A 25,881-nucleotide genomic window follows, 5' to 3' on the forward strand; every position below is an offset into this window, starting at 1 on the left:
TTTGTCCAAAAACCTCTTATGTTTTTATTTTTAGCAGTCTCTTTTTTCTGCAAAATGATAACCAAGTTAGCCTTTTCTTTTGATACAACATACCTACTTTGTTTGGAACCGGTGAATAATGGAAAACATGTTTAGCTGTTTGTTTTTTTTGTAAAAAGATAACGGTGTTAGCTTTTTCTGCAGCCCTATCAAACAAGAAGACAGTCGCATGTAACTACGACGGTGTTTGCTAGTTCACCTTACATGCATTAATGTAATAACGTGGTTAGCCTACTCAACGTAAATTACACACGAACAACATTAAGCTCCTCACGCAGAGAAGAACGGTTGCTGCTGCATCATCATCCGTCTGCTACACTGGCAGGGCTAGGGGCCAGGACTCTCCTCTTCGGGTTTTTGGGGGATGTTGCTAACTCCAGGTCCAATAACAGGCAACCCACCCGCAGCAGATGTGCTCGGTGTGAAGTCTCGCAGCAAGCTATCAAATACGATGCATTTCTCTGCTTTTAAAAAAACGCTATTGCGTTGCCAGGTGTTTCATTGGATTCGAGGTTTTACTTCCTTTGCACAGTATCACAGTATCACCTTAAAGCACTTGTTGCTGCTGAGTTTGCATATTTTGCTGTGAAGTACAGCCAGACTTTTGACCGCTTTGCCTTGGACATTTAATCTGTAGCTCTGCTCTCAAAGAACATACGTACCTGGACCCACCTACTATCCTTGGAAACGTAAAATGATTGGCTAGAATCCAAAGTGTATGACATCTCAAGAAAAAAAAAAGCCACCCGCACCCAATGTTCCCTCTAATTTTTCATGTGTCTGAGCGAACACAGAAACTCCCTGAGTGATCCCTTGGACCACTGTGAGCAACAGCAGACGTGTGCACTGTGGTGACGCCAGCATTGAATCCATGCAAGTTACATGGTTTATTAAAATAATAAAATTACAGCATTTACATTTATGTTAGACTACTTTTAATTAACTATTTTAGCCCACTTACAATGAAAATTTAAAAAAACAAAACAAAAAAATCTTGTTCATGACCTGTGTAGCATGTTAACACTATTGGAAGTAAAAATAACTTGAACTCCAATTTTGAAAACACAAGTTTCTTTTGTTTTTTTTTCATAAAGCTCTGACTTGTATTATGAGTCTGTGGTCTGGGAGAGAGTCTGTAACTCTGTCTGCAAAATACAGTAAATAATGACCAATGTTGGGTAATTAATTATATAGTTACTTCTTCAAAAAAGTAACTGAGTTATGCAAACAACAAAGTTTTTTGCAGCTGTTTACCTAAAAATGCAGCCAAGGCGTTTTTTTAAATAAACATTTTAAATTATTTAGAGAACAATCATCAAATTGCATCAAATCTGATGCCACACAAATTATTTGTGCCACTCCAAAAATAATTTCTGTCAACTATGAGATGAAGGAGAACAACAGCCTGATACCTGCAGGCCTGACAGCAGCAGATGTGTCACTGCTGTAACACCTGTAACACTCAGCAGTCGCCTCATTGTTCTGACACACACTAAACGTCGCCACGCCGCTTTGCTCGCTAAAACACCGGTGTCGGCACATAAGGACGCTGTCAGAGCCTGTCAACGACATTGATTAGCTGCGTATATACGAATGTGAATCGCATTACTGGCTGGATCCCATACGGGAGCAGCCAGTCACTGACTAACACTGCAAAACAGACTTGTTAAAGTATTGATTTTAATTTCAATTCAGGTTAGATTTTTTTTTTTGTGCGCAACGCAGATTTTCTGTGCGCAGAGACCGTGCCAGTAGTGCGCAATTGTGCACACACACAGCTTCGAGGGAACATTGCCGGTACCCATTCCTAACTCTGTTCCACATGTGTTATGTTTCCTTCAGGATTAGCTAAATAAGAGAGGATTATTTTCCATTTATTAAACTGCATTTAGCTACTCTTTCGTATCACATTTACTTTGGGAATGCACCAATTGGTCCACATCCTGTTTATGCAGGGCCCACTTTTAAACGGTAAATTGCTGAAAATGTAGCCATATATAGCGCTTTTCTGTGTCTTGCACTCCTTTGCATAGATTGAAGCATCTGTGTGTTCCTGTTTTGTTGAGTGTATCTGTCTGTGTGGCTGTTGAAGGCTACTGAGAGTGTGACCTTCACAGCTCACCAGAGGACCATCTATTACATTTGTTAGGTTATGCGTTTTTGATATTATTGCATCCTCACTGGCACACTCAGTCCTTAGTGTGGGCTTACCCTGCTCCATACCTTGTTAAGGATAAAGAACTTACAACCTGGAAGTAGATTATATCTCCCATAGTGAGATACAGAGAATGGTTGCTTACCAGGGTAACTCTGGTTTTCTGAAACCCAGGTGATGTTTGGTTTTCACCTCCAAACAATCGCAGTCAGAGATCAGGTGAAAGAGGAAAGAGCAGAGAGCGTCAAAATAAAAGGGAAATTATGGGAGCAAACACCAGAGTTTAACAATTGTTCATCACTAAATACAGTACAGATATTTTAATAAGGAGAGGTTATTTGAAAGAATGAAATTGATTTACTGATGAACAGAATTTAAACAGGTGATTTGCCGTTAGACTCAGATGGCCTATCTCAGCGGAACAGAACCCCGTCTGTGAAAAGGATTAGAGCAGGAGCCCCGAGAGCCTGGAAGCTGGTGGTGGAATGGTTGAATGGAGCATGAGTGATGAGATGAGGCGTGTACAAGGAAGAATAACCGAGGACACAGCATGAATGCTGATTGGCCTGGAGAAGGTGATTGGACTAGACCACTTCAGGAACGCCTTTAGCCACACCTCACCAGGTGTAGACAATCGGCAGTTAAACCTAGGCAACACCTGAAGACAACTGCATTTCCACTGTAAGGAGTGTAAGGGTTGCAATGGGCTGTAACAAAGGACAAGCACAGATGAGTCCACTATCATAGACTGGAACATCATTCATAACTTTTTATGTTATAAAGGGGGTGGCAGTAGAGCTTCTGTGATTGGTCACATCAGAGAGTGCTTGGTTATCAGAGAGTTACCATAGTAACCAAAGGTTTTAAAGATTGCAATATAGCTATTGTTGTCCAGAGGGGCCGATGGTGCGATATGGCAGCCTCGCTTCTGTCAGTCTGCCCCAGGGCAGCTGTGGCTACAACTGTAGCTGCCTCCACCAGTGTGTGAATGTGAGAGTGAATGAATAGTGGCATTGTAAAGCGCTTTGGGTGCCTTGGAAAGCGCTATATAAATCCAATCCATTATTATTATTATTATTATTATTATTATCAAATCAACAAAATATTAAAGAATCATTAAATATGTGGAATAGTTCATTCTTTCCTTTTTTCATCAGTGGTTTACACACTGGCTTGCAGGCAAAATGTCACTGGTTCGATTGCAACCGGAGATACAAATCAGGGTTGTGCCTGGAAGGGCATCTGGTATAAAACTCTGCCGTATCAAAAGATGCTGAGCTATCAGGTGTGGTGACCCCTTGTGACAAGGGAGCAACTGAAAGTGAAACACTGTTTTGCTTTGTCTTTGTGTAAAGTGTCCTTGAGTGTTTTGAAAGGCGCTTAATAAAATGTATTATTATTATTATTATTATTAATTAACAAAATGTGAAAAGTTCAAAAGACTATGCGGCTGTTTAGCTGTGCCTGTCCGTCTGCCATCAGCTGAGAGAGATGCCGGTCAACTCTCTGGAGAAGCCGTGGACGGTAGACCCCTCTGAGGTGGCAGAGCGGCGGGATCTTAGGGACAGTCGCCTGGTGTTCAGCATCGATCCACGCGGCTGTGAAGATGTAGACGACACGCTGTCTGTACACAAGCTCCCCAACAGAAGGCTGGAGCTGGGAGTTCACATTGCTGATGTCACTCACTTTGTCAAAGAGGGTTCGCTCACAGACTTGGAGGCACGTTCAAGGTGAGGAACTGGTTGGAGTGGTTGGGTAGAGTAGGTGGGATATAAAAGGATAAAAGAAAATTACAGCATCTTGCATAAGTGTTCAGAGGAACTTTCAGAAGTACAAAGAGGCAAGAAAGTTGTTGCCTGAATTAATGTTGCATCAGCAGCATGCCTTGTAGCGCAATTATAAATAACACAGAGGGCCACCTTAAATAAGGCTCGTGTCTGATGTGAAGCATTAAGCCTTAAATGTCTATCATTTAATCACATGTAGAAGGACTTCACAGGGTCCATGATGGCTTTGAAAGTATCACTGGCACCAGGAATTGAACCAATGGTCAGCACGTTGTTGGTTCAATCCCTGGTGCCTTCGGGCTTCATGTTAAAGTCACCTTGCACAAAATACTTAACCCCCAAATTTCCCTGGATGCATCCGTTAGTGTGAGTGTGCATGTGAGAGAAAATGCTTAAAGGTATAGACTAACGCGCTGTATGAATATGTGTGCGAATGGACGAATGCTGGTCGTGCTAAAAGGTGGTTGGGGTTCTCACAGTAGAGAACTGCTACACACAGAACACAGTGGTCCATGTTGTTACGAAGAACTTGTGCTCATTTTGAGTACGATGCCATTAACAGGACAGGGGAATGTTTCCGCTGTGGGAAAGCCTGAGTGATTTTCACTGTGGCCTTCATAAACATATATTACTACGGGACATGGCAGCCATACTTGTACACAACATTCAACCAGAAGGTCATGCAGCAAAAAAAGGAAAAATGAGTCCGCTTCCAACTAAATTAGTTTTATTCTACTGAGTGGTAGAAGTAAAGAACAGTGTGTCACACATCATTTGTTTTCAGATCCCCTTTGTACAGTTACGGGTGTCAGGAAAACACCGGAGGTCACATGATGGCATGTGACCTTGAGTACCTGATGTTAATGGTTTGTCTATAATTGGCTTTCAGTGCATCTTATTAATAAAGAGGATGATGATACAAGACAGTTGAACCACAGTAATAGAACAAGAAGATATTCATCTGTGTTTATGTCCAGATATATGCACATGTTCTGATTTATTTATTTATTTTGTGCTGTATTGTACAAATGAATAAAACTGAGTTTAAAATATCTGCAGTAAATGAAGTGAAGGTCGGGGCTGCAAAAGTAATGCTTGCACTTGATCTCCACAAATTTTCCTTCCTGGGAACATGCAGCGATGACACCATGTGACAGGGAAGCAGCCCAAAAAAATTTGTGTCACAGCTGAACGGCCGACAAATCTGCAGCAAATGCATTCTGCTGTCATCTCGGTGTAATCTCGCTATAATCCAAAATCTCTACGGAATTCTTTCAGCACCTTGTTGAGTCTTGGAAGTGAAGAAAGGAGTGTTCAGAAGGCAGAAGTGTCTAACCCAGTGCTAATAAAATGTATCTGATAAAGTGTAGTCTGCAGATAAATTAGTAAGAAGGTCCATGAAGTGCATGTCGTTTTTTAAAGGCAGCAGCAGCAGCAGCAGCAGCAGCATGTACAGAAGATGATTGAGAGCCGAGTGAGGAGAGAAACTCCGTGTAGACTGTTAACAACGTGCACTTATAAAATAATACTGAAATCTTACTATATATTTTTTATGTTGTGATTTTTAATGTAGTTTTGGTCCTCTGCTTTCTCTCTGACTTACTCTAAAATTCCATTTTACATTTCATAGCTGTCCACAAAGCAGCGTGCAGATCACCCACCTGTCCAGCTCGCCTCCACACTTTAAAGAAGTAAATTAAAATCTCATGATTGTGGTTTGAAGCCTTAAATTCTATTTCAGAAAATGGGGAATATTTATTAAATCATAAGAAAAACATTTTGCTTATTTATTTCATCCTTCCTGACTTATTAATAAACAGAAGGATGAAAATGACAAAGGTGGAACAAACTCTGAATATTTAGTACTTATTTTCAAATTATGTCTCACTTTTGATTAGAAAGAAGATGATAAAGCTGCTGCTTTGATCTCATTGCCTTTTTATATTTATTATGTCACTTCTTAAGGGCTACAACCTACTACCTGGCAGACCGCAGGTACGACATGCTGCCTGCTATTCTCAGCGCAGACCTTTGCTCACTGCTGGGAGGTGCTGACAGGTTAGTAGACTTCCCATCACACGTTTCATTTTCATATGCTTAAAATGCATGCTAGTTGTGTAACTGACACTTTCAAATTCAGGTATGCAATGAGCGTGCTTTGGGAGCTTGACGCAGAATCCCTTGAAGTCCAAGAGGTCTGGTATGGTCGTACACTCATCCGCTCCTCCTATCAGCTCCACTACGAGCTGGCTCAGGCGCTCCTCAACGGAGAACAGGTTGAGGTAGCGGAACTGGCCAACCTGGGTCCTCAGGAAAAGGGTTCTAAGCTAGCTCAACTCACTGAGGCACTTGAGATGCTCACACATGTAGCCAGACATCTTCGGGCAAAGAGGGACAGAGGAGGAGCGCTGGAGCTGGAAGGAGTGGAGGTATGATTGGTTTCTTGTATCTTCATAGAGTATTTTGTGTGTTTTGGTAATGTGTGTACTTAACAGTAAGACTATATAAATAAAGACTGCAAACATTTAAGGTTCATGTTCTTAATTGAAAGCGTAAGCATGTTATAGCTGAGTGTCTAACCCTAACACATCGTCACTACTGACGTCTAACATACGACACAAAATGATTCAATGAATCTGAAGTGAATCAAACAAAGTAAACCGTGCACATAGCTTCAGTGGAGAGAAATCCATTCTGCACATTAAAAACTGGAACCACTATCTTTCTCGCACATTTCAGCTGCAGAAGATTCTCCCTTCTAAGCTTCTGTCTAAGTGAAAGTTTGACTTAACCTCTGTGTTTGGTCATTTTGTCAGATGACATCATGGTTAGAAAATTCAGTATCAGTCACCCCGAAACACTTCATACAGCCGAGGGGAGGAAATCAGGTCAAAAGACACCTGTGGAAAAGGGCCAGGGATTAATGATAACTAATGATTAAATGGAGATTGGTCTATAAACATGTAGTCAGTGATAATGATGACAAAGAGGTGATGATGATGTTCGGCGTCATCATGAGAATCCCCCAGCTGCCACGGTCTATTGCAGCATAACTAAGGGAGGATTCAGGGTCACCTGGTCCAGCCCTAACTATATGCTTTAGCAAAAAGGAAAGTTTGAAGCCTAATCTTAAAAGTAGAGATAGTGTCTGTCTCCTGAATCCAAACTGGAAGCTGGTTCCACAGAAGAGGGGCCTGAAAACTGAAGGCTCTGCCTCCCATTCTACTTTTAAATACTCTAGGAACAACAAGTAGGCCTGCAGAGCGAGAGCGAAGTGCTCTAATAGGGTGATATGGTACTACAAGGTCATTAAGATAAGATGGGGCCTGATTATTTAAGACCTTGTATGTGAGGAGCAGGATTTTGAATTCTGGATTTAACAGGAAGCCAATGAAGGGAATCTGCTCTCTCTTTCTAGTCCCTGTCAGGACTCTTGCTGCAGCATTTTGGATCAGCTGAAGGCTTTTCAGCGAGTTTTTTGGACATCCTGATAATAATGAATTACAGTCGTCCAGCCTGGAAGTAATAAATGCATGAACTAGTTTTTCAGCGTCACTCTGAGACAGGATATTTCTAACTTTAGAGATGTTGCACAAATGGAAGAACGCAGTCTTACATATTTGTTTAATATGTGCATTGAAGGACATGTCCTGGTCAAACATGACTCCAAGGTTCCTCACAGCGTTACTGGAGGCCAAGGTAATGCCATCCAGAGTAAGAATCTGCTTAGATACCATATTTCTAACATGTTCAGGACTCAGTACAATAACTGAATGAATTTAGACGCAGGAGTCTTCCAGGTCTTTATGTTTAGTTTGGTTTTTTGCTGTGTTATTTACAGAATTACAGATGGATACCATATATTTCTTTTCATCGATAATAAATTATAGTACGGTCTAATAGAGACGTTATTTTTAAAATCAGGCGTCTAAGCAGAACACGTTCCTCAGCAGAAAACATTTTATCAGAAAGTCATTTCAGTGAGAATATTGGAATAAAGAAACCAAGCACTCCACTGTGAAACCACTGACAGTTTTCACATTAGATCACAGCCATTTATCTACAGCGGCTGGTCGGCCATCTGTTAAAACCTCATATGGACAATTCCTGTTGTTCTATAAGATGCTCTCTAATAGGATGTCTTGGATTTATTTATTATTCAGTTATTGCATTCCTGTTATGGCTGTACGCACACAGAATATTGATATGAAGTAAAAATGATTCTCTCGGGTTGCTTCTGGGATAGTGGAAAAACCAATATATTTCTAAAAGTGTGTTTAATGATTGAGCTGCCACCCAAAAATCAAGTTCTTATCTTGACAAAGCTGGATTATTGACCGCTGGTGAAACATCTGTTGTCCTGAAGGATAAGGACAACAGATGTTTCATCTTGATCTATTATATAAAACGGCCAAAACTGTGTTCAAATCCAAACTTTCTGGCTTCTTTTGGTTCCTGCTGAAGTACTTTGGGTCCCCTCAGTTCATCCTTAGTCTGAGAAAAGTTTTGTTCTCTCTTTAAGGCACATTTCCTTTGAGCTAACTTAAACTCTGATTGGCTGTCCACTATAAACAAAAAGCATGAACAGCAGATCGGTGGAGTTTCTGTGCCCATGAGCAGAGCTGTGTGCCTGTTAGGGATATGTGTTCTTACTGGTATGATAGAGAGCTGAACGTAGGAAAGACAGTAGACTGTTTTCAGGTTGAGATTCATTCACATTTGGTTCTCCGTGCAGCATTTGTTCCGGTGGAATGGTGCATGTTCAACTGAGTTAAAGTAAACTGTAGTAAAATGTGGCCCACTGATGCATTTTCATATTCTTTTTCATTGAAGTCACGTTAGAAGCATTTTCCCTTTTCAGGTGGGTGCCCAGCTGGATGAGGAGAGGAACATTACGGCCCTGGTCCCTCGTCAGCCCCTGGAGGTCCATGAGACCGTGGCAGAGTGCATGATTTACGCCAACCACTGGGTGGCCCGCAAGATCCAGGAAGCTTTCCCCAACCAGGCCCTTCTAAGGTGTCACCCACCACCACAACAGGAGCTATTCAACCAGCTGGTGGACACTGCAAAGGCCAAAGGTTTCACCATTGACACCAGGTAATGTTTTTGACTGTTCAGTATAGAAACTGAGGAAATGCATATTGTAGTCCAACGCACATCATGTTCAGACACACAAGTGTGTGAACCTGAAATGTTTGATAACACGGGGACACACTCAGGTGTCACATGAGCAGTCAGACAAGAAGAAGACATGTTCCTTCAGCTCAGGTTGAGGTTGAAGCCAAATATGCTTCCAAACCAAAGACTACAACATATGATGAAGCATATCTTGCCTTTGGCTTCAGCTTCACAACAGCTGTCGTGGCAAGGTCGGTCTCCCCGACAGAATTAGTTTCCCCTGCGTCGGGAGCACACGCTGGGCTGTCCAAATCACGGACAAACAGGATCCCACATTCTTGATTTTCAGTTCACAAACACTTCTTATAACGACTAACTACTCCTGAAACTTTGGAGGTTTTAGCTCTTTACACAGTAAAGTTACAGGATAAATATAATTATCAGGCAAAATGTCCTTCGTTTGTTAAAATAATCCCGTCTGATACCACGAGAGGACAATAAATATTTCATTTTCTGTTGTAACCCTTAAACTGAATGGTAATGTAACGACACTCAGGTTTCACTTTTTTACAAAACTAAAACATCACTACTTCCACGTCTGACTGTTTGTAATGGAGGCGGCGTAACCTGGATCCACACTCCGTGCCCAGCGAACGCTCGCCACGCAGGGGGAACACATGCTGTCGGCGATGCCGACCTCGGCACAACGCTGATCCTGCCGCAGTTTGTTCCCCGGTTCAAATCCCGGACAAACAGGATCCCACAGCTGTTTATGCTTTTAAACCCGTTTTGCACAGAGAGCAGTGTTGAATATTCTCACACGGGAACAAAACAAACAACTCAAATAATTAAAGATGGTTTGTTTTTCTGTTTTTTAAAAGAGGCAGTGATTTATTTAATTACAACCTGTAATCTATTACAGTTAACTTTTATTTGTTTAACTGTTTACAAAAGGTCTGAGGATCTGAGGCGTGGAATGAACTGCAATGGAGTTTGAAAACAAAATATGAATGTGCGGTTGGAGGATTGTGGGGGGGGGGGGGGGTTAAACCAACAGCAGAACCGGTCCCAGGACAAGAGACATGGTGATGCAAGTAGCTTTGTGTCACTGACTGCTGAGATGAGAGGCCTCACTCATCCCTGGTTTCTGGCTCTGTTCCTTCAGGTCCAACAAGGCTTTAGCTGCCTCACTGGACCGAGCTGTGGACCCACAGGACCCCTTGGTGAACAGGTTGTTCAGAATGATGGCCACCACTGCTATGTCACAGGCTCTGTACTTCTCCACTGGTGCTCATCCTCAAGACCAATACTACCATTATGGTACGATACCGCTGCACAGCTTTTATTGGCTGCACTAGAGTTTCAGTGTGACTGTGGGTCAGTCCATCCATCACACGTCTGCACACACTTGTCCAACGTCTGTTGTTTGTGAAGAATTATTCGACTGAGAACTAGAAAGAAGGCTAACGTGCTGATATTTGCTTCGTTGTCGTAGGTCTGGCTCTGGATCGCTACACACACTTTACCTCACCCATCCGTCGGTACGCAGACATTGTCGTGCACCGCCTTCTTACCGCAGCCCTGCACATGCAGAGGGGCGTTGTATCTGGTAAAGCACCAGCCAGTAACAAAGAAGTGGAGGAAATGGCTCACCATGTCAACAGCAAGAACAGGGTCAGGGGTGTTTTATTGTTTGTGTTTTTCAATGATTCACCTCTTACTCTATTAACAGAAGCTGTGCTGACGTCTGTGTTTCATTTGCAGGCAGCACAGGCAGCCCAAATGCGATCCACAGCACTGTTTCAGTGTCTGTTTTTCAGAGAACGAGACCCTCAGACAGACCCGTGCTGTGTGGCTGACGCTGTTGTCTACTCCATTCGAGACAACGGTGTCTTGGTGTTTATCCCAGAGTAAGAACCTTCAGTCCTGTGTTTTGTTCTGCAGTCTTCTTCTTTTCCTTTGTTTAATGGAGCTGTACAGCAGCTCACAGACGGCCAACCACTCGTGTATTTTTAATAGACGAATTCAAAGTTTATGACAATGAATGAATTTGTTGGAAGATGTAATTGCACGCTAATCAATGTATATTTAACAGTATACACGCTAGTTTTATTTTCTCTTAAAAAACCTCAAAATGAGTTTTAAATTGTATAAATTTACTAAACTAATTCCTTAAACATTTATTGTGAGCAGGGAAAATCGGCTAAAACCCCGAATCTTTTCTCTACCAGGCTTTAAATAAGTTAATTGCATTGCTGAAGTTGAGTCTGTGGGGAGGGACGGTGCTTTGGAGCCAGCCTTGTGTTTGTGGCACTTCTACGTTAGCTTAGCTAACCTCTGGAGGTTGCTGCTTGTTTATTGCAAGGAAAGTGTAATTTAATAACATCAGTGTTCTCCATGCTTGTGGTGTTACAGGGATATGCAATATTAACAGTTTATTAAAATGTAACCTGTGGTCATTTTGAGAAGGCTGTAGAATCCATGTAATGATTAAAATCACAGGGCGCAAAGCAGGTTGAGTAATATCACTGAGTAAGTAAGGCTGCCTCTGACCACAGCCATGTTGTTCACAGGTATGGTGTGAGGGGGCCTGTGTATCTGAAGAACAAAGAGGGCCTGGTGGTGGTAGCGGGACAGGACGGCAGCTGTGATTGGCAGGGTGGCACTGTGCGAAAATACCCGGACCGCATTACCACCACCTCCAGCTGTGGCACCTCCACCTTCAAACTGTTTGACCACATCACCGTAAGTCACAGAAAACGCTAATCAATCATTTTAGAAGGTTTCCAGCAATGCAGCGCCTAAAGGTGACGATTCCAAATATATATGCATGAGTGTATATGAATCACAGGTTCATACGACTACTGGATCTTTTGTGGTCCAACATTAAGAGACGTTTTATGATCTTGTTGTGATAAAGTGTTGTGTGGTTGCTGCTTTGTTAGCTAATCTCAAGGTAACAAAACGTCAGTAAGATGAATGAGACGAAAATGATTCCTGAAAATAAATCATTTAAAGTTATTCAGTTTATTGTTTTTAAATATTATATGAAAACAAAAACATAAGTGTGTGGGGGGGGGGGGGGGGGAGGCTCTCCTCCAAGACAAGAAATGTAATGCTTCCAGTTTGTGGCGTTTCTACACAAACCTTTTTGTAAAGGGAGATAAAAAATGACAGTGGGCGGTAATTGTTTTCACATAAACGCCTTTAAACGCTGCACGGTCGCACTCTCTCTCTCGCACTCGATAAATGATCCATTGTTGCTCTGCACACGTTTGTTACCACAAACGTCGCATGCACTTATGTCATTGTCATGAGACACTCTTGCAAACAAACTCACGGTTTAGTAACACAGTAGAGCAGCGTGTTTACGGGACAGTAACAGTAATCTAATTACCTTTTTTGCAACAGTAATCCCTTACTTTACTCGTTACTTGAAAAAAGTAATCTAATTATGCGTTGCTGCCCATCACTGGCGTCAAGTTATATTAAGTTCAGGCATGTTACACACGATGATTGTGAGGAATAAGTGCATGTGATTTAAGCAAAAAGAGCAGGAAACATTACCCTAAGGTTAGCTAACAAAAATAAACTGAAGTAACGGTGTGTTATTCTCACATCTTTGGCTTTAAGACATGAAAAAGTGACAGAGTACTGCTGCTTCCACTGTTATCAACATCTTTTCTTTCTTTCATGGACTTATCCTGGGGTCATAAATGTCAAAGGGCAAAGGCAATGCTAACAACATAGCTTACTGATGGATGATGATGGATGACACATGTGGCCAAAACAAGATAGAAAGAAACATTAGCCCAAACACAAGTTGTCCACCACAGCATTGACTGCTGTCAAGCTATGATCATATCAAACAAAGAGATGATGATGATATTCAACAAACAAATCAACAAAACAACAACCTCACTGTGACACTTGACCGAGGTCACAGTGTTAATGAATGTTTTTCTCCCCCTCTGCTCCAGTCTCCACGTCGTGTGAATGTTAGAAAGCACAGTAAAGAAAGTTCGTGTACGGATGGATGAACGTTTGTTACATTGGATACGTGTGTGTAACATACGTATCCAATTTATCCTATTTATGAACAAAATTGTGGCACAGTCGGAAACTTCTCCACTCTACACCACTGTCTACTTAGCTGTGACGCTGCGCACAGTGCTGAGAGGACTGCTGTTATATATTACGTCACAAACCTTAAGTGGGCCTGTCTTTGCATAGCATTCCATTAGACTATTTTCAGTAGGTGCCATTACTGTGTAGTGATCGAACTGAGGAATACTGTGACTTACGTTCTCTGCTCTCTTCAGGTTCGTATTTCTGTCCACTCTTCAACTTGCCACGCTGACCGTCTAAACCTCGAGGTCATCAGCAACAAGCCTCACCACAGTGCCAAGTCCCAGCAGCCCAGCCCTCAGGGCCGCAGTCAGCTGGTCAAAGAGGTGGTGCGTCAGAATGAAGAGGCGCTGGCTCAGGAGAAGACAGCCCGGCGCCCCAAACTCTCCAAAGAGGAAAGAGAGTTTCGTCAGAGCAAAACTCCCAGTCTGTACTCTATTCTGGAAGAAATCAGAGAGTTGGCTCTGATGGATCTGGAAAGGGCTTCACGCCTCCCGGCAACAACAGCATAGAAACGCTGTAGCCCAGCTTTACCTCCAAGCAGACACTTGTGAGAACTGCACGCTGTGCGCTAACAGAACGGTGATCATTGAAGATCACTCGTGCTGAGTCATCCAGGTCATTCTTGTAGCTCCAGATTGTGTGTGGACAAACCACACGAGTGTGTGAAGTCACAGGAAAGCAAACACAATATTAAGTAAAAACATGTCCCGCCATCTTTTTAGAAACCAGAGTCAAACCGAATCAGTGGATACGTTTTGTAAAAGTTAGTTTTTAAAATCACATCAAGTTAAACTTAGTTGTAAGGAGGATAGGGAACGTGTTAATGCCAGTGAAGTGTCAGCAGTTACTTTGACAAGACCTAGTACTCACTGCAAATGTGGTTCAATCCTGCAGGAAACTAGTCAACTGCAGCAGGTTAAAGAAGTCTGGTAACAAAAGGCTTTTCTCTCAGCACCAGTGATCTCAATATCTCACTGGTGGGATCAATGTCTTGTGTAAATTAAATGTCTTGTGTTATAGAACCATTTTTGGTGAGTTCACACATATTGTACTACCTGTGACCACTTCATACAAAACCCAGCACGAGTATTGTTCTGGAGATGATAAAACGTCCACTCGTCCATTTTCTTCTGCACGTCCTGGAATCTGTCCCAGCTGTCATAGGGTGAGAGGCAGGATACGCCCTGGACAGGTCACCGGACTGATAAAACTTCATGTCACTCATTAGCAGACTTTAAAATAAACCCGTAGAGTAATGAACACACCTGAGGTTGGTTGTGTTGGAAGTGATGTATAAAACTAGGATGTATTTATCTTATAGTTTGTATATCAAGAGCCTGTATAGAAGACACCAACACCAAGGACATTTTTATTGTTTGAACTGGTAAATAATCAGAAGCGTTTTTTGGTTTGTGGATTTTAAGATTGTTTTCTAGAACTACCAACAGAAATATGAACTGTACATAACTATTTCAATATGTGTGCAGTGGCCTGTAATTAAAAATGGTGTTTTCATTAGCGCAGATGGAGCCACTTCATCGTGTTGCGTTTCATGTCCCTGCAGTAGCTTAAGAAAGAACTGTTCATAATTGAACGAGCACTTAATGCTTGGAAGAGGGTGATGGTCAGTTGACAGCTCACATACTACACACACACAGAGGCCTTTTATAGAAACATGTTTGCAACCAAAATTCTGCCAATAGTGAAACTGGAGAAAGAAGATGCATCAGAGCAGGAACTGTGGATCAGTTCAAATATTTTTCTGTAACAGATACCAACACATGGTAAATACGTTTAGGATTTGGACTTTTAAAAATAAGAAAAACATTTATTTCCATTGATTATAAATGTCTTTGCTAACCCAAAGCTGACGTCACAGTAGGAACATGTGCTCAAGATATAAACCACCAGAAATGCACAACATTACTCGAATGAGCAGGCACGAACATTGGGAAACCTTTAAATCTGCTCACTGCCAAAGCTTTTCAGCAGAAACTGCTGCACGTGAACTTTAATCCCCCTCTACACAGTCGTTGCTGAGCTGTTGCTCAGGGCTGAGGCCGGTCTCAGCCTCAGCGGGCTCAGAGTCTTTGGGGGGAAGCGGGCTGGTTTGTTGCGTGGAGGTGTTGTTGGAAGGCTCGAGGTCAGGATCTTCTACAGTTTCATCTCCATCAGTAGAACCTTTGATGACATTTGGTGAGGATGCAGCTGGAGGTTTGTCTCCTAACATGTCAGCAGTCTGAGAGGCTGAAGGGCCTGAAAGGGTTGAGAATTAGAAACAGTGATGGTTTCAGTCAACACAGACACACTCAGTCTACTACGATTTATAAAAGACAGGCAAAGCTGAGATAATGAAAAATGAAACTGTAAACTGCAGGGTTCAAACTCATTGTTCAGGGTCAAATTTAAGCACTTTAAGCACTTTCAAGGTCCATTATCAAGCTTTTCCAGCACATTACCAAAAAAACAGTTTGCATGTTCCACTTTGCATCACCTCAGTAAGACCATGTAAAAATTAAAACAAATCGTCTTAGGTTGACTTAAATGTTCTTTGTTCCTCTTTTGTTAAAACAGAGAAAAATGCACCACACAAAAATACTGAAAAAGGAAATGGTTGTCTTATATGCATATAGTGCACAAACTCAAAAAACTCATTTCTCTCAAAAATGCAGATGTGCAAATGTGAACAAATCAACTTGTTAGAGATGCTCATCTCCACTTGGAAAAAACAACCACACAAAAGAAGAAATCTGCACAAATGAACAAGTCTGCTCATCAGATATTGATGCTTCTTTCCTACGTGACACAACAACAGGAGACAGATGTTTGGTACTTTAACTAGTTAAGCACCCACACCACCAAAAATGGGGGAAAAGAGAGGAGATCACATTTAATCGGTTATAACACGAGGTCAGAAATATAAGTGCAGACATGAGTGTCCACAGAAGCCTCTGAATCTCAGCTGTAAACCATTTCTACAAACACCAAACAGTTAAAAGAGCAGTTACATCACCATGAATCTGTGGACAGGTAACATCCATATTTTGATTTATGATTTTCTGGAGTTAAATGTGACCCAAAGTATATTTTATAGCATATAAGCTATAAAATACTTTTAAAAATTAGGTGAGGGAAATAATCATTTTTTTCTATGTTTGAGTCCCAGTAACTTTGACATAGTAACATCTGCAGTAATATTTACCCCTCTGATGACAGCTCACAAGCGTTAGCTTTATTTTGATACCAAGACTGTTTACACAGAGTTTGTAATTGCAGAGAAATACTCCATTTATTTTGGCCTCTTCATTTTCGAGCAGGAAGCTCAGAAAAGCCCTGGGGGCCTAACAGGTCAAAGTTCATTCCCAATAAAACTAACTGTGAGATGTTTGACTACATTGCTCTCTGGATTATTGTTACAGTCCTAAATGATCAGCTTTAAAGTGTTTGTGCTAATAACACCATGTACAGTAAGACAGGCATGGAGAACAGCACTGACGGGAGGCTTTGAACAGATGACACACTCAGTTCAATTCAACATATAAGACTTTAAAAAGGCACAAACATCGACCTAAAATCTATTTATTCAGTCCATCACCTGTCATAGAATTATGTCAAATAATAATGTATTGTTCATCTCCCTTAAATAAACAGGCAGCCTTAAAGTATGAAACATTCATTCATTAAAACACTAAAATGTGTCTGTCGTCTCCGTGGCTGATAGAGCCCCACAGGCATCAATGTGAGCTTAAAGCCATTTATAATTTTTAAATGGTTTAATGTGTCGGTGCTCACGATAAACACATTTTGAATGAAAGCCAGGGAACTTCAGCAGCACAAGAAATGGCTTCTTTGTGCCCACATGCATCAGTCCCTCTTTTTACCAGTTTTTCTTTAAGGCTTAAGTTGGCTAGTTAAGTGTCGGACTAACGATTAAAGCTTTCACTTGAGTGAAGTCACTAATATTACTGCTACTGCTAAGTAATGTTAGCCAAGTTTAAAGCACACTGCATAAATCACCATGCCATAACTAACTGCTGTGCTAGCACTGCCGTACTCTATCACACTCAGTGCATTTCAATCATTTCTCCAGCAAGTTTGATAGCTAGCAAATAATAATCATAGTTTTAAACATTAGCCTGTGTTATGTACACATACTCGAAATTATTTACTGTCATGTGACTCAAGAGTACAAATTCCTTCAGTGTCGTTTTCCATCGAACACTCATTAAAACAGCACGAACCCTGAAACTGCTTATTAAAATAATATGTATGTAAATAATAGTATGTTGCATTATAAAAAATTAAGCTTTTGACTGCCCTCCAGAGTTCACGTTAACTTCAGATCTCTGGAAGCTACACTACCCGAACGATGTCAGCTGTTTAGTTTCTATACTGGACAGAAAAAAAAAAGGGGGGGGGGGGGGGGGTGGATTGGCTCCTCTTAAGGAGGACTAATGACTAAAATGTGAAAGTTTAAAGTCGATGAGTAAATCATGCTCGGGTAATACAATGGAAACGGTCTCATATCACCATCTAGTGTTATAAACTGTAAACACATTTTTATGGGTGAAGGCTCATAATAGAGACCGATCAACAGGTCATTTTCTTTTCTATGGGTCTCATTTAAATCACATTACATCATTTCTGCGGTAAATGAGGACCCTGAAGAACGATTTAATGTCACTGTTAAAGATTTGTAGACAATAGATCGCAGACAGCTGGCTCCGCTTTAACTAAAGAGGAAGTAAAAACAGTTTGGATCACAAGTGTAAGGCAAAAACAAAAATACTACGCCTAATTGAAGCTGACATCAGACAGGCAGTAAAGAAATCAATGTTTTCTACATGCTTTGCCTCTTATTACCAAACTCCACACTAATGTGAGGAATCTCTGGTGGTTTGGACGAACTGTGCAATACGGGAACTCGTCACTCGACCTTCAGGGTTTCTGGTGGATATATACACTAGATCCACTTCACTATATTGTAAGGAGTATTCACTCACCACCCATCATCCAAATCATTGAATTCAGGTGATCCAGTAACTTCCACAGCTGTATAGAATCAAGCACCTAGGCATGCAGACTGCTGCTACTAAGTGGAAGTGTTTGGGAACGACAGCAACTCAGCCATCAAGTGGTGGATCACGTAAAATCCCAGAGTGGGGGTCAGTGGATACTGAGGCGCACAGAGGTTGCTAATTTTCTGTGGAGTCCATCGCTCCAAACTTCACGTGGTCTCCAGATTAGCTAAAGAACAGTGCACAGAGAGCTTCGTGGAATCCATTTCCATGGCCGAGCAGCTGTAGTCCAAGCCTTACATCACAGAGTGCAACGCAAAGCAATGGGACACAGCGGTGTAAAGCACGCCGCCACTGGACTCTAGAACAGGAGAGATGCAGTCTATGGACTCTGGCATGGGAGTCCTGACCAGAACACCACTGGGATGAATGAGAGCAGAGATTTGGAGCCAGGCCTTCAACATCAGTGTCTGACCTTACAAATGGTCATAAACTCCCATAAACACTCCCAGAAGAGTTGAAGCTGATATAGCTGCACAGGCGGACGTCGTGAATGGGATGTCACTCGAGTTCATATGAGTGTGGGGGCAGATGAGCAAACACTTTTGGCAATATACTGTACATTCAATGTTTTGCTTTTTGTATTTTCATATAAAGTTAATACACCAATGAAGCTAGATGATCCTTATGAACCTTCGCTGGATGTTTTGTAGCAGAATCATTAATTATTTCTGTTATATTGTGTCCCAGCTGTATGATACATTTTTGCCATTCTTACCAATTTGCTGCTGGCGTGCGCGCCTCTTTTCCAGGGCCCGCTGTCTGTTCAGCTCAATACGTTTCTGCTGCTCTTCGGTCAGAGAGGGAGTAGGTGGGGGAGCGAGGGCTTCGGCAATCTGCCCTTGGGGAGCATTAATAAAACTCTCTCTGCTGAACAGATCAGGATCCCCAAATGTTTCCAGTTCACGTTGTACCTCTTCGTCACCAGCACCTGAACACAATTTCAAGCAGTGCTGATAATTAAGTCCTGTGGAATATGGCAAGTATTTCCTATGTGCACCTGCAGGTGTGAATCCACCGTAGGGCTGTTCGATACAACGATATATACAAAAACGTCTATTTCATTTTACGCTATCGTTTGTTTCGTGGTGTCGCAAAATAAACTGTTTACGGCAATATTTCTTCATGGTTCTGATGTCACTGTAGTAAAGTTCTCTCTTTCTCTTATATATAACCACACTACGGACGGACAAGCGCCTGTTTTTATGCGTTGTCGTTAGCAACAACGACGGTAAAACCATCGCGTGTCCGCTTGTTTATGTTCCACATAAACCTTTCAGAATAAAGCTCAAGATCCTGTTGAGGCTTTTCAAAATAAACGGAATCACGTGAAAGAGCAGAGTGTTTACGGATGAGAAGTAAAACAGAGCCGCCAGGTGCTAAAAAATAAACCTTAGACTCAAACGTTAGAACAGGCTTTCCCCCGCAGCACGCCGTGTAATAAATACTCACAAAGAAAACGGCGCCGTTACAACTTCTGTCTAAAAATGTGTCGTTTCATGCATCGGTTAAAACACTCGACTCCAGCTACATGACGCGCAGCTGGAAACACTTCACGCAAGTCGAGATTCACAGAATTGACAGAAAATGTTACATTTCTGTGATTTATATCGTTATCGGACGATAGAATTCTTATATCGGGAGATGAGACTTTGGTCATATCGCACAGCCCTAGTCCACTGTATCCCCATCAGTAATGATTTTTCTTCTTACCATCTGTACTTGTAAAATCTTCATGTGTCAGGGGCATGTCCAGTCGTATTCGTTTAAGACATGTCTATAGAAGAATGAGTAAAAAATTACAAATTCTGAACATTAGGAATCCCACACGCTTGCAGGAAATATTCTACTGCTTCCTCTCACCTGCACTTCCTTTTTGCTGCCGAGCCTTTCCACTTTGTCAATAAAATCTTCAAATTGCAATTTGGGGTACAACCTGTGGGCCCAGTTCTCCATCTTCTGCATCAGCAGCCGCAGGTCTGCAGCCTAATGGGGCAAACATCAAAAACAGCGAGTAGTGATATGAAAGAGGGCTGTGTGTGATAGGACGCTTCTTCTTCCCACTAAAAAATGACTTCCAGTCATTGGAACAAAAGACATCTTAATTTGGTAAACCAACCTCTGGTTCCCCTCACTCATTTTTGACCACGACAGAAAGGGCAACTTTTGACCTTTTAGTCTCAAACCAAATTTAGGACATCTAATTAAAAGCTGACAGGCCAAACAGATTTAGCTCAAAAACCAATGTTCATTCACATCTGGTAATTGGTGGGACAGATGTTATCATATCCTACCTCGTGTCCTTTGCCTTTGAACTGGATATTGTCAAAGAGAGTGCCCAGAGCTGGAAGCCCTCGATCTGATATCAGCCTGGGAAAAAATATTAAGACTAAGTTAAACCATTAATGGATTACAAGCAGGGTTAGCAGCACATCCAGGCGTATTTGGCTTATCCAATTCAGGATCGTGGATGGCTGAAGCCCATCCCAGCAGCCAGGTCGCCAGCCTGTCACAGGGCCAACACAGACAGACCCTCTGAATGGAAATGTCAGTGCCTTCAGATGTACCATGTTCAGAAGGCAGTAGCTTGTTGGGGGGGGGTAGGGTGTTTGGTTTTCAGGGTGCCCACAACCTTTCTTTTCCTACCTGTTTGTACATAAGGCAGTATAATGAGAAATAGTCAAATTTCTCCATCTAAAAATAAAAAATAAAAAATTGCTATATATATATATATATTTATAGCAAAGTTGCAATTAATTTGAATATTTTATCAAATGAAAATCTATGTTTTTCTTTAATACAGCTTGCAAGTTTTATCCTAAGTATAATCGACGTTCTTACTTAAAAGCTTATTTAACATCCTTTGATTTAGTATAACTTAGTTCTGTCCAGGAACATTGTGAACAGAACAGTAACAGAGGAGTGCCACTGGGACACCCACTGGGAGACTACTGGGAACGAGCCTGACTTATGGTTGGCAATACTAACCAGGTTCACACTATAGGTGTACAGAGACTGGAAACATCTTTCTCACACACATCCAGGGATGTCTCCAACGCTCTGACAATTTTCAGTCTGGGAATTTTGCCCATCCAAATGATGAAAACAACAATGGTATTAGAGTCTTTCTTCTTTAAATGACTGGCAGAGTGAAGCTGCACCATCATCACACAGATGCAGTCATTTGTACCCGCCGCTAAAGCGTAAGAAGACGCTGCAGTACTCTGCGAAACGACAGGTGTCGCCACTCAGATAATATCACATCACTTTTTTTGTGCAAAGTTCTTTCCACAAACTTACGTTTTCAAACATTTGCAACAAGTCTGTGTGTCAGTGTGTCTCTGAGCCTCTGTGCACGATTATTAGTGAAACGGTGATAAAAACCAGTGCAGTCACAGACTCGTGTTCAACCTGGCTGCAACACTGACAGTCTGCACACGTCAATCAATGATTTTGGCCTCCTTGTGTCCCAGCTCACACAAGATGACATCAAATTCCTATTTAAATGCGCATTTTAATGCATTTCAACCCTCTGTCGTGATATAAATGTCTTTGCTACCTGTGGGAGTCCAGCTTGGGTTGGGGTCTCTTCACGCCTCTCCTTTTAGCAGTAGGGACATCAGCCAGCTGTGATACCTCACCTTCATCTCCTGCATTGAAAACACATGACAACAGGATGTGTTTCTAACTCATTCTGTTGGCAGCGTGGCAAACTTCAAGCTTATCTTTAAATCCAGACAAATTATAGACTGGAGGTTACAGAAGAAATGTGCTGGTTTGAACAGTATCTGATAGGTTTCATTTGCTCACGCAAACAAAAACATGTGTGTTGTTATTGTTAGAAACATCCAGTCTCAGAGAGATGCTGAAAAACCAGTTCATGCATTTGTTAATTCTAGGCTGAACTAACAAATTCATTATTATCAAGCTGTTCCAAAAAGCTTTGTGGAAGGACTATGAGAGGTTGTATTTCTCCCACATTAGCCTTTTTTCCTGAATCTTATTTTTCTATGATTCTTCATTAAACCATGAATTTAAAATACAAAGTTCTGAATCATCACATCTTAAAGACCTCATAGTAATCCTGTAAGAGCACAGCAGCATCTACCATCTGCAAAAGGGTCTCCTTCCTCCTGGCCTCCCCGGCCTGGGGAGTGTGGTGGTGGGAGTGGGGGGAAAGCTTCATCCTCTATGCCGTCATAGTCAGGAATGTGCTGCGGGCTATTTTCCTGTGGGTCAACCATGGTGAGTCGGTCCTGGAGACAAAGTAAAAGACGTGTGAGCCCCAGTCGTCAACAGCATCAGCATTAAGTTACATGAATTTAACTGCAAGTTGAAAAAATGACATTTATTTCTGTAAGAGTAATTCTTTACTGTGTTACAACATCAACATGAAAACCTAAAAAAACTGGCATTTACTTTTTTCTTTTTTTACATCAACAGGAGGAGCTGTACAGACACTCATCCCACCTGGAATTATACCCCAAATTCAGAAATGTACTATTATGATACATTAATGGTCCATTATGTTTGTTTCACAGTTATATACATAATACAATTTATAGATTTGTATATATTTACATTCTATCAGGGATGAACTGGTTGTGAACCTTTGGGCTGATAATGACATTTAAAAGTTACAATTTGGATGAATTATTACTGCGATACTTCTTTTGGACTCTGTAGTACCACAGAAATATCATTAAAGTAACAGGTTTGTTTTAAAGTCTTTCAGCTGTTCCGTAAGCATCATCGTCATCATCATTTATATAGCACTTTAAAAACACACCTGGCAGACCGAAGTGCTGCACAATACAAATGTAGTAATAAAATAGCAAAAAACAAACATAGCAATAAAGTAAACTCTTGAGCCAAAATGATGTGACACAACTAGGGCTGCCACAAACGATTATTTTGATAGTCGACTAGTCACCGATTATTTATGCGATTAGTCGACTAATCAGATCATCATCCACTGGACATAAAACTACAGCTTATTGCACCATGCAGCATATGCTCTTATATAACTATCATTAGCTTACAGCTTTAAGCTTTTAAGGTGCTAACTAAAAATAAAGACAAGATGATAGTTTATTCAATTTTAATGAAATTTGCAGATTGTTTCGGTGAAGTTTAATAAACTCCTTGCTATCTAAAATATAACAGGACAACGGAGTATATTCTCCAGCATCTCACACTTCTGATAATCAGCTGTCTGCTTGACGTTTATTCAGCTGTGTAAAAACTATAACTTTAATCTCAGACAAACCGATTTACTCAGGAACAAATAAAATACTAAAAAAAAAAAAGCCAAACAACAACATTTTTAATTTATCTAAGTGACTCATATATATTTAACCTGAGTAGCGAAAGACGGCGGTGGGTTTGAAAACAATTTGCCTGGAGTCTGGTGTTCTCACCGTGCTAGTGACCTAGCCCCCGGCTAGCTATCGAGCTAGTGGGTAACAGACGACTCTGAAAACGTCAGAGCGCTTTTGAAAATATGTGGTGTCCTGATAAACTGAGCCGATATTTGAGGTTTACACAGCTACATTCTCGGCTGAAAATATGTTAAACGTTTATTTTGTGACCCAGAAAGAATAATAAGAGTAATATTAAAACTAACTAGCTGCCGCCATTGTTGGAAACTGAGCTGGGCCGCGCTATGAATTCTGGGACACAGCTGCTTCTTCTTCTTCTTCTTCTTCTTCTTCTTCGGGGTTTAACGGCAGCTGGCATCCTTGTACATGCAGTGCTGCCATCTTCTGTTTCAGTCCGTTATTACACTCTTAAATCCTGCTACTTATTCCTGCGTCTTTTGGGATCTTACAAAGCTTCAAACGACGCGTCGACTATTAAATCAGTCGTCGACGATTTTGTGAACCCTGTCTCCAGGTGGAAAACAGAATGAGCGATACACCTGCTGTCAGGCCTGCAGGGTTTCTCCCTGTGATGTTCTTCTCTGTCTTGTGGTTGACAATTTTTTTTTTTACTGGCACAAATAATTTGTGGGGCGTCTTATTGTGACACCTGATTGTTGTAGTATTTTTAAAATGGCTGTGCAAAAAAATAAAAATAAGAACCCCAGATGCATTGCCTGCATTTTTAGATGAATAGTTGTATATAACTTTATTATTTACAAAATTTTTGTTTAATTTTAATTTAAAAAAAATTACCACTTATATTTGCATTTCAAGTTATGAAAATAATTTACTAAACATGTCTGTGGTTTTTATAGTAAAGAGAAAATATAACTACTACTAGGGTTTTATGTGTTCGTGTGATTTCAGACCAGTTGTTTTAATAACTGTAAATTTGGACGTGTGAGGTTGTGCTGAAAAGAATGATACCAAGAAAGACAAGGTAAAAAAAACAACAACAATCAAAAGCAGCCAAAAATGGCCAATTATATTTTGGACCTCAGAATATTGACCCAACAAATCATGAAAAATGAGGTTTCAATAATTGTTTGTGACAGTGCAGCTTTCTGGCAGTAGTAGTAGTCAGTACAATTTGATTTTTTTCTAACAAAAACAGTATGAAACTTAAGTTAGACTTGTGTTTGGAAATGAGCCCCCGCCCAGTGTTGTGTAGCTTTCTGGATTTTATACTTATTGGTTACATATTTATTTATTATACAGGCTATACAGTACACACATTTTATGTAACTGAAATGTTTAATTATGTGGGCTATAGAAAATAATTAAGTTATAGACCATATTTATATGAAACATATGCTTAATGTATATTAATCATATGTAACACCTGCATATGTCTTTAAAACAAGGCTTTGATTTTGCCACCCCATTTGATTTCCATGCCAGCCTGGAAAAATTTCTCTAGATCCGCCCCCGGACCTGTCCTGGACCAGCAACACCAAATCAGTGACTAAAAGAGCTCAGCAGCGACTGCATTTTAAGAGACGACTGAAGAAGGTGCACATCCCCAAACCCATCTTTAATACTTTCTACAGAGGTACCATGCAGAGCATCCTAACCCGCTGCATCACAGTCTGGTATGAAAACTGTCATGCGTCCAATCGCAGAGCCCTCCAGAGGATTGTGTGGACCGCACAGCGTGTTATTGGCAGCTCTCTACCCAGTCTACAGGATATTTACACCTCACTGGGAAAGCCACTAGCATCATGGCTGACCCGCATCACCCTTCCCATCAACTGTTTACCACACTTCCCTCCAGAAGACGACTGCGTCATCAGGAGCAGGTCGGCAAGATTGTGCAATAGCATTTTCCCCCAAAGCAGTTTGGCTCCTGAACACCATGGTTCCCTCCTCCGCACTGAAAACTTCTCCACACACTTCTTGGACTACATAATACTCTCCTCTAATTATTATTACTATTATGATGTGAACATTTTGTGCACTTAAATCTTACTGTGCTAATGACCCCTGCATCAGCACCTTGTTTGGAATAGCAGTGGAGAAGACATAGATTCAATGCTGCAGACGTCTGAGCAAAGAAAGCTTCTAGAAGAGTAAAGACTAGCTAGAAGAATGAAGATTCACAGAGTAAATGTGAAAATTCATCACAGGGCTCTATGCACTTGATTAACTGA

The 25,881-nt window shown here is 41.2% G+C and overlaps 1 protein-coding gene across 1 annotated transcript; it reads left to right on the top strand.

Annotated features, from left to right (window-relative positions):
* Positions 1 to 3,679: 3,679 nt before the first annotated feature.
* Positions 3,680 to 14,760, top strand: LOC146566495 (DIS3-like exonuclease 1). The gene is made up of 9 exons (XM_085286009.1): positions 3,680 to 3,924; positions 5,947 to 6,039; positions 6,122 to 6,410; positions 8,843 to 9,078; positions 10,265 to 10,419; positions 10,595 to 10,773; positions 10,864 to 11,009; positions 11,673 to 11,844; positions 13,422 to 14,760. Exons 1-9 carry the CDS (start codon positions 3,686 to 3,688, stop codon positions 13,737 to 13,739), a joined length of 1,827 nt encoding a protein of 608 aa, XP_085142135.1. The 5' UTR covers positions 3,680 to 3,685; the 3' UTR covers positions 13,740 to 14,760.
* Positions 14,761 to 25,881: the final 11,121 nt, after the last annotated feature.

Source organism: Mchenga conophoros, linkage group LG9 (genome assembly GCF_057382185.1).
Source record: "Mchenga conophoros isolate Kocher_MC1m ecotype Shallow Benthic linkage group LG9, M_conophoros_male_GT1.1, whole genome shotgun sequence".
Classification (NCBI taxonomy): Eukaryota; Metazoa; Chordata; class Actinopteri; order Cichliformes; family Cichlidae; genus Mchenga; species Mchenga conophoros.

Bases quoted from the DNA above. Each gene is read 5' to 3' on its own strand.
- LOC146566495 (XM_085286009.1), top strand. From the start codon at position 3,686: ATGCCGGTCAACTCTCTGGAGAAGCCGTGGACGGTAGACCCCTCTGAG. The intron at 3,925-5,946 runs GTGAGGAACTGG...TCACTTCTTAAG, and splicing joins GACTTGGAGGCACGTTCAAG to GGCTACAACCTACTACCTGG. The intron at 10,420-10,594 runs GTACGATACCGC...TCGTTGTCGTAG, and splicing joins AGACCAATACTACCATTATG to GTCTGGCTCTGGATCGCTAC.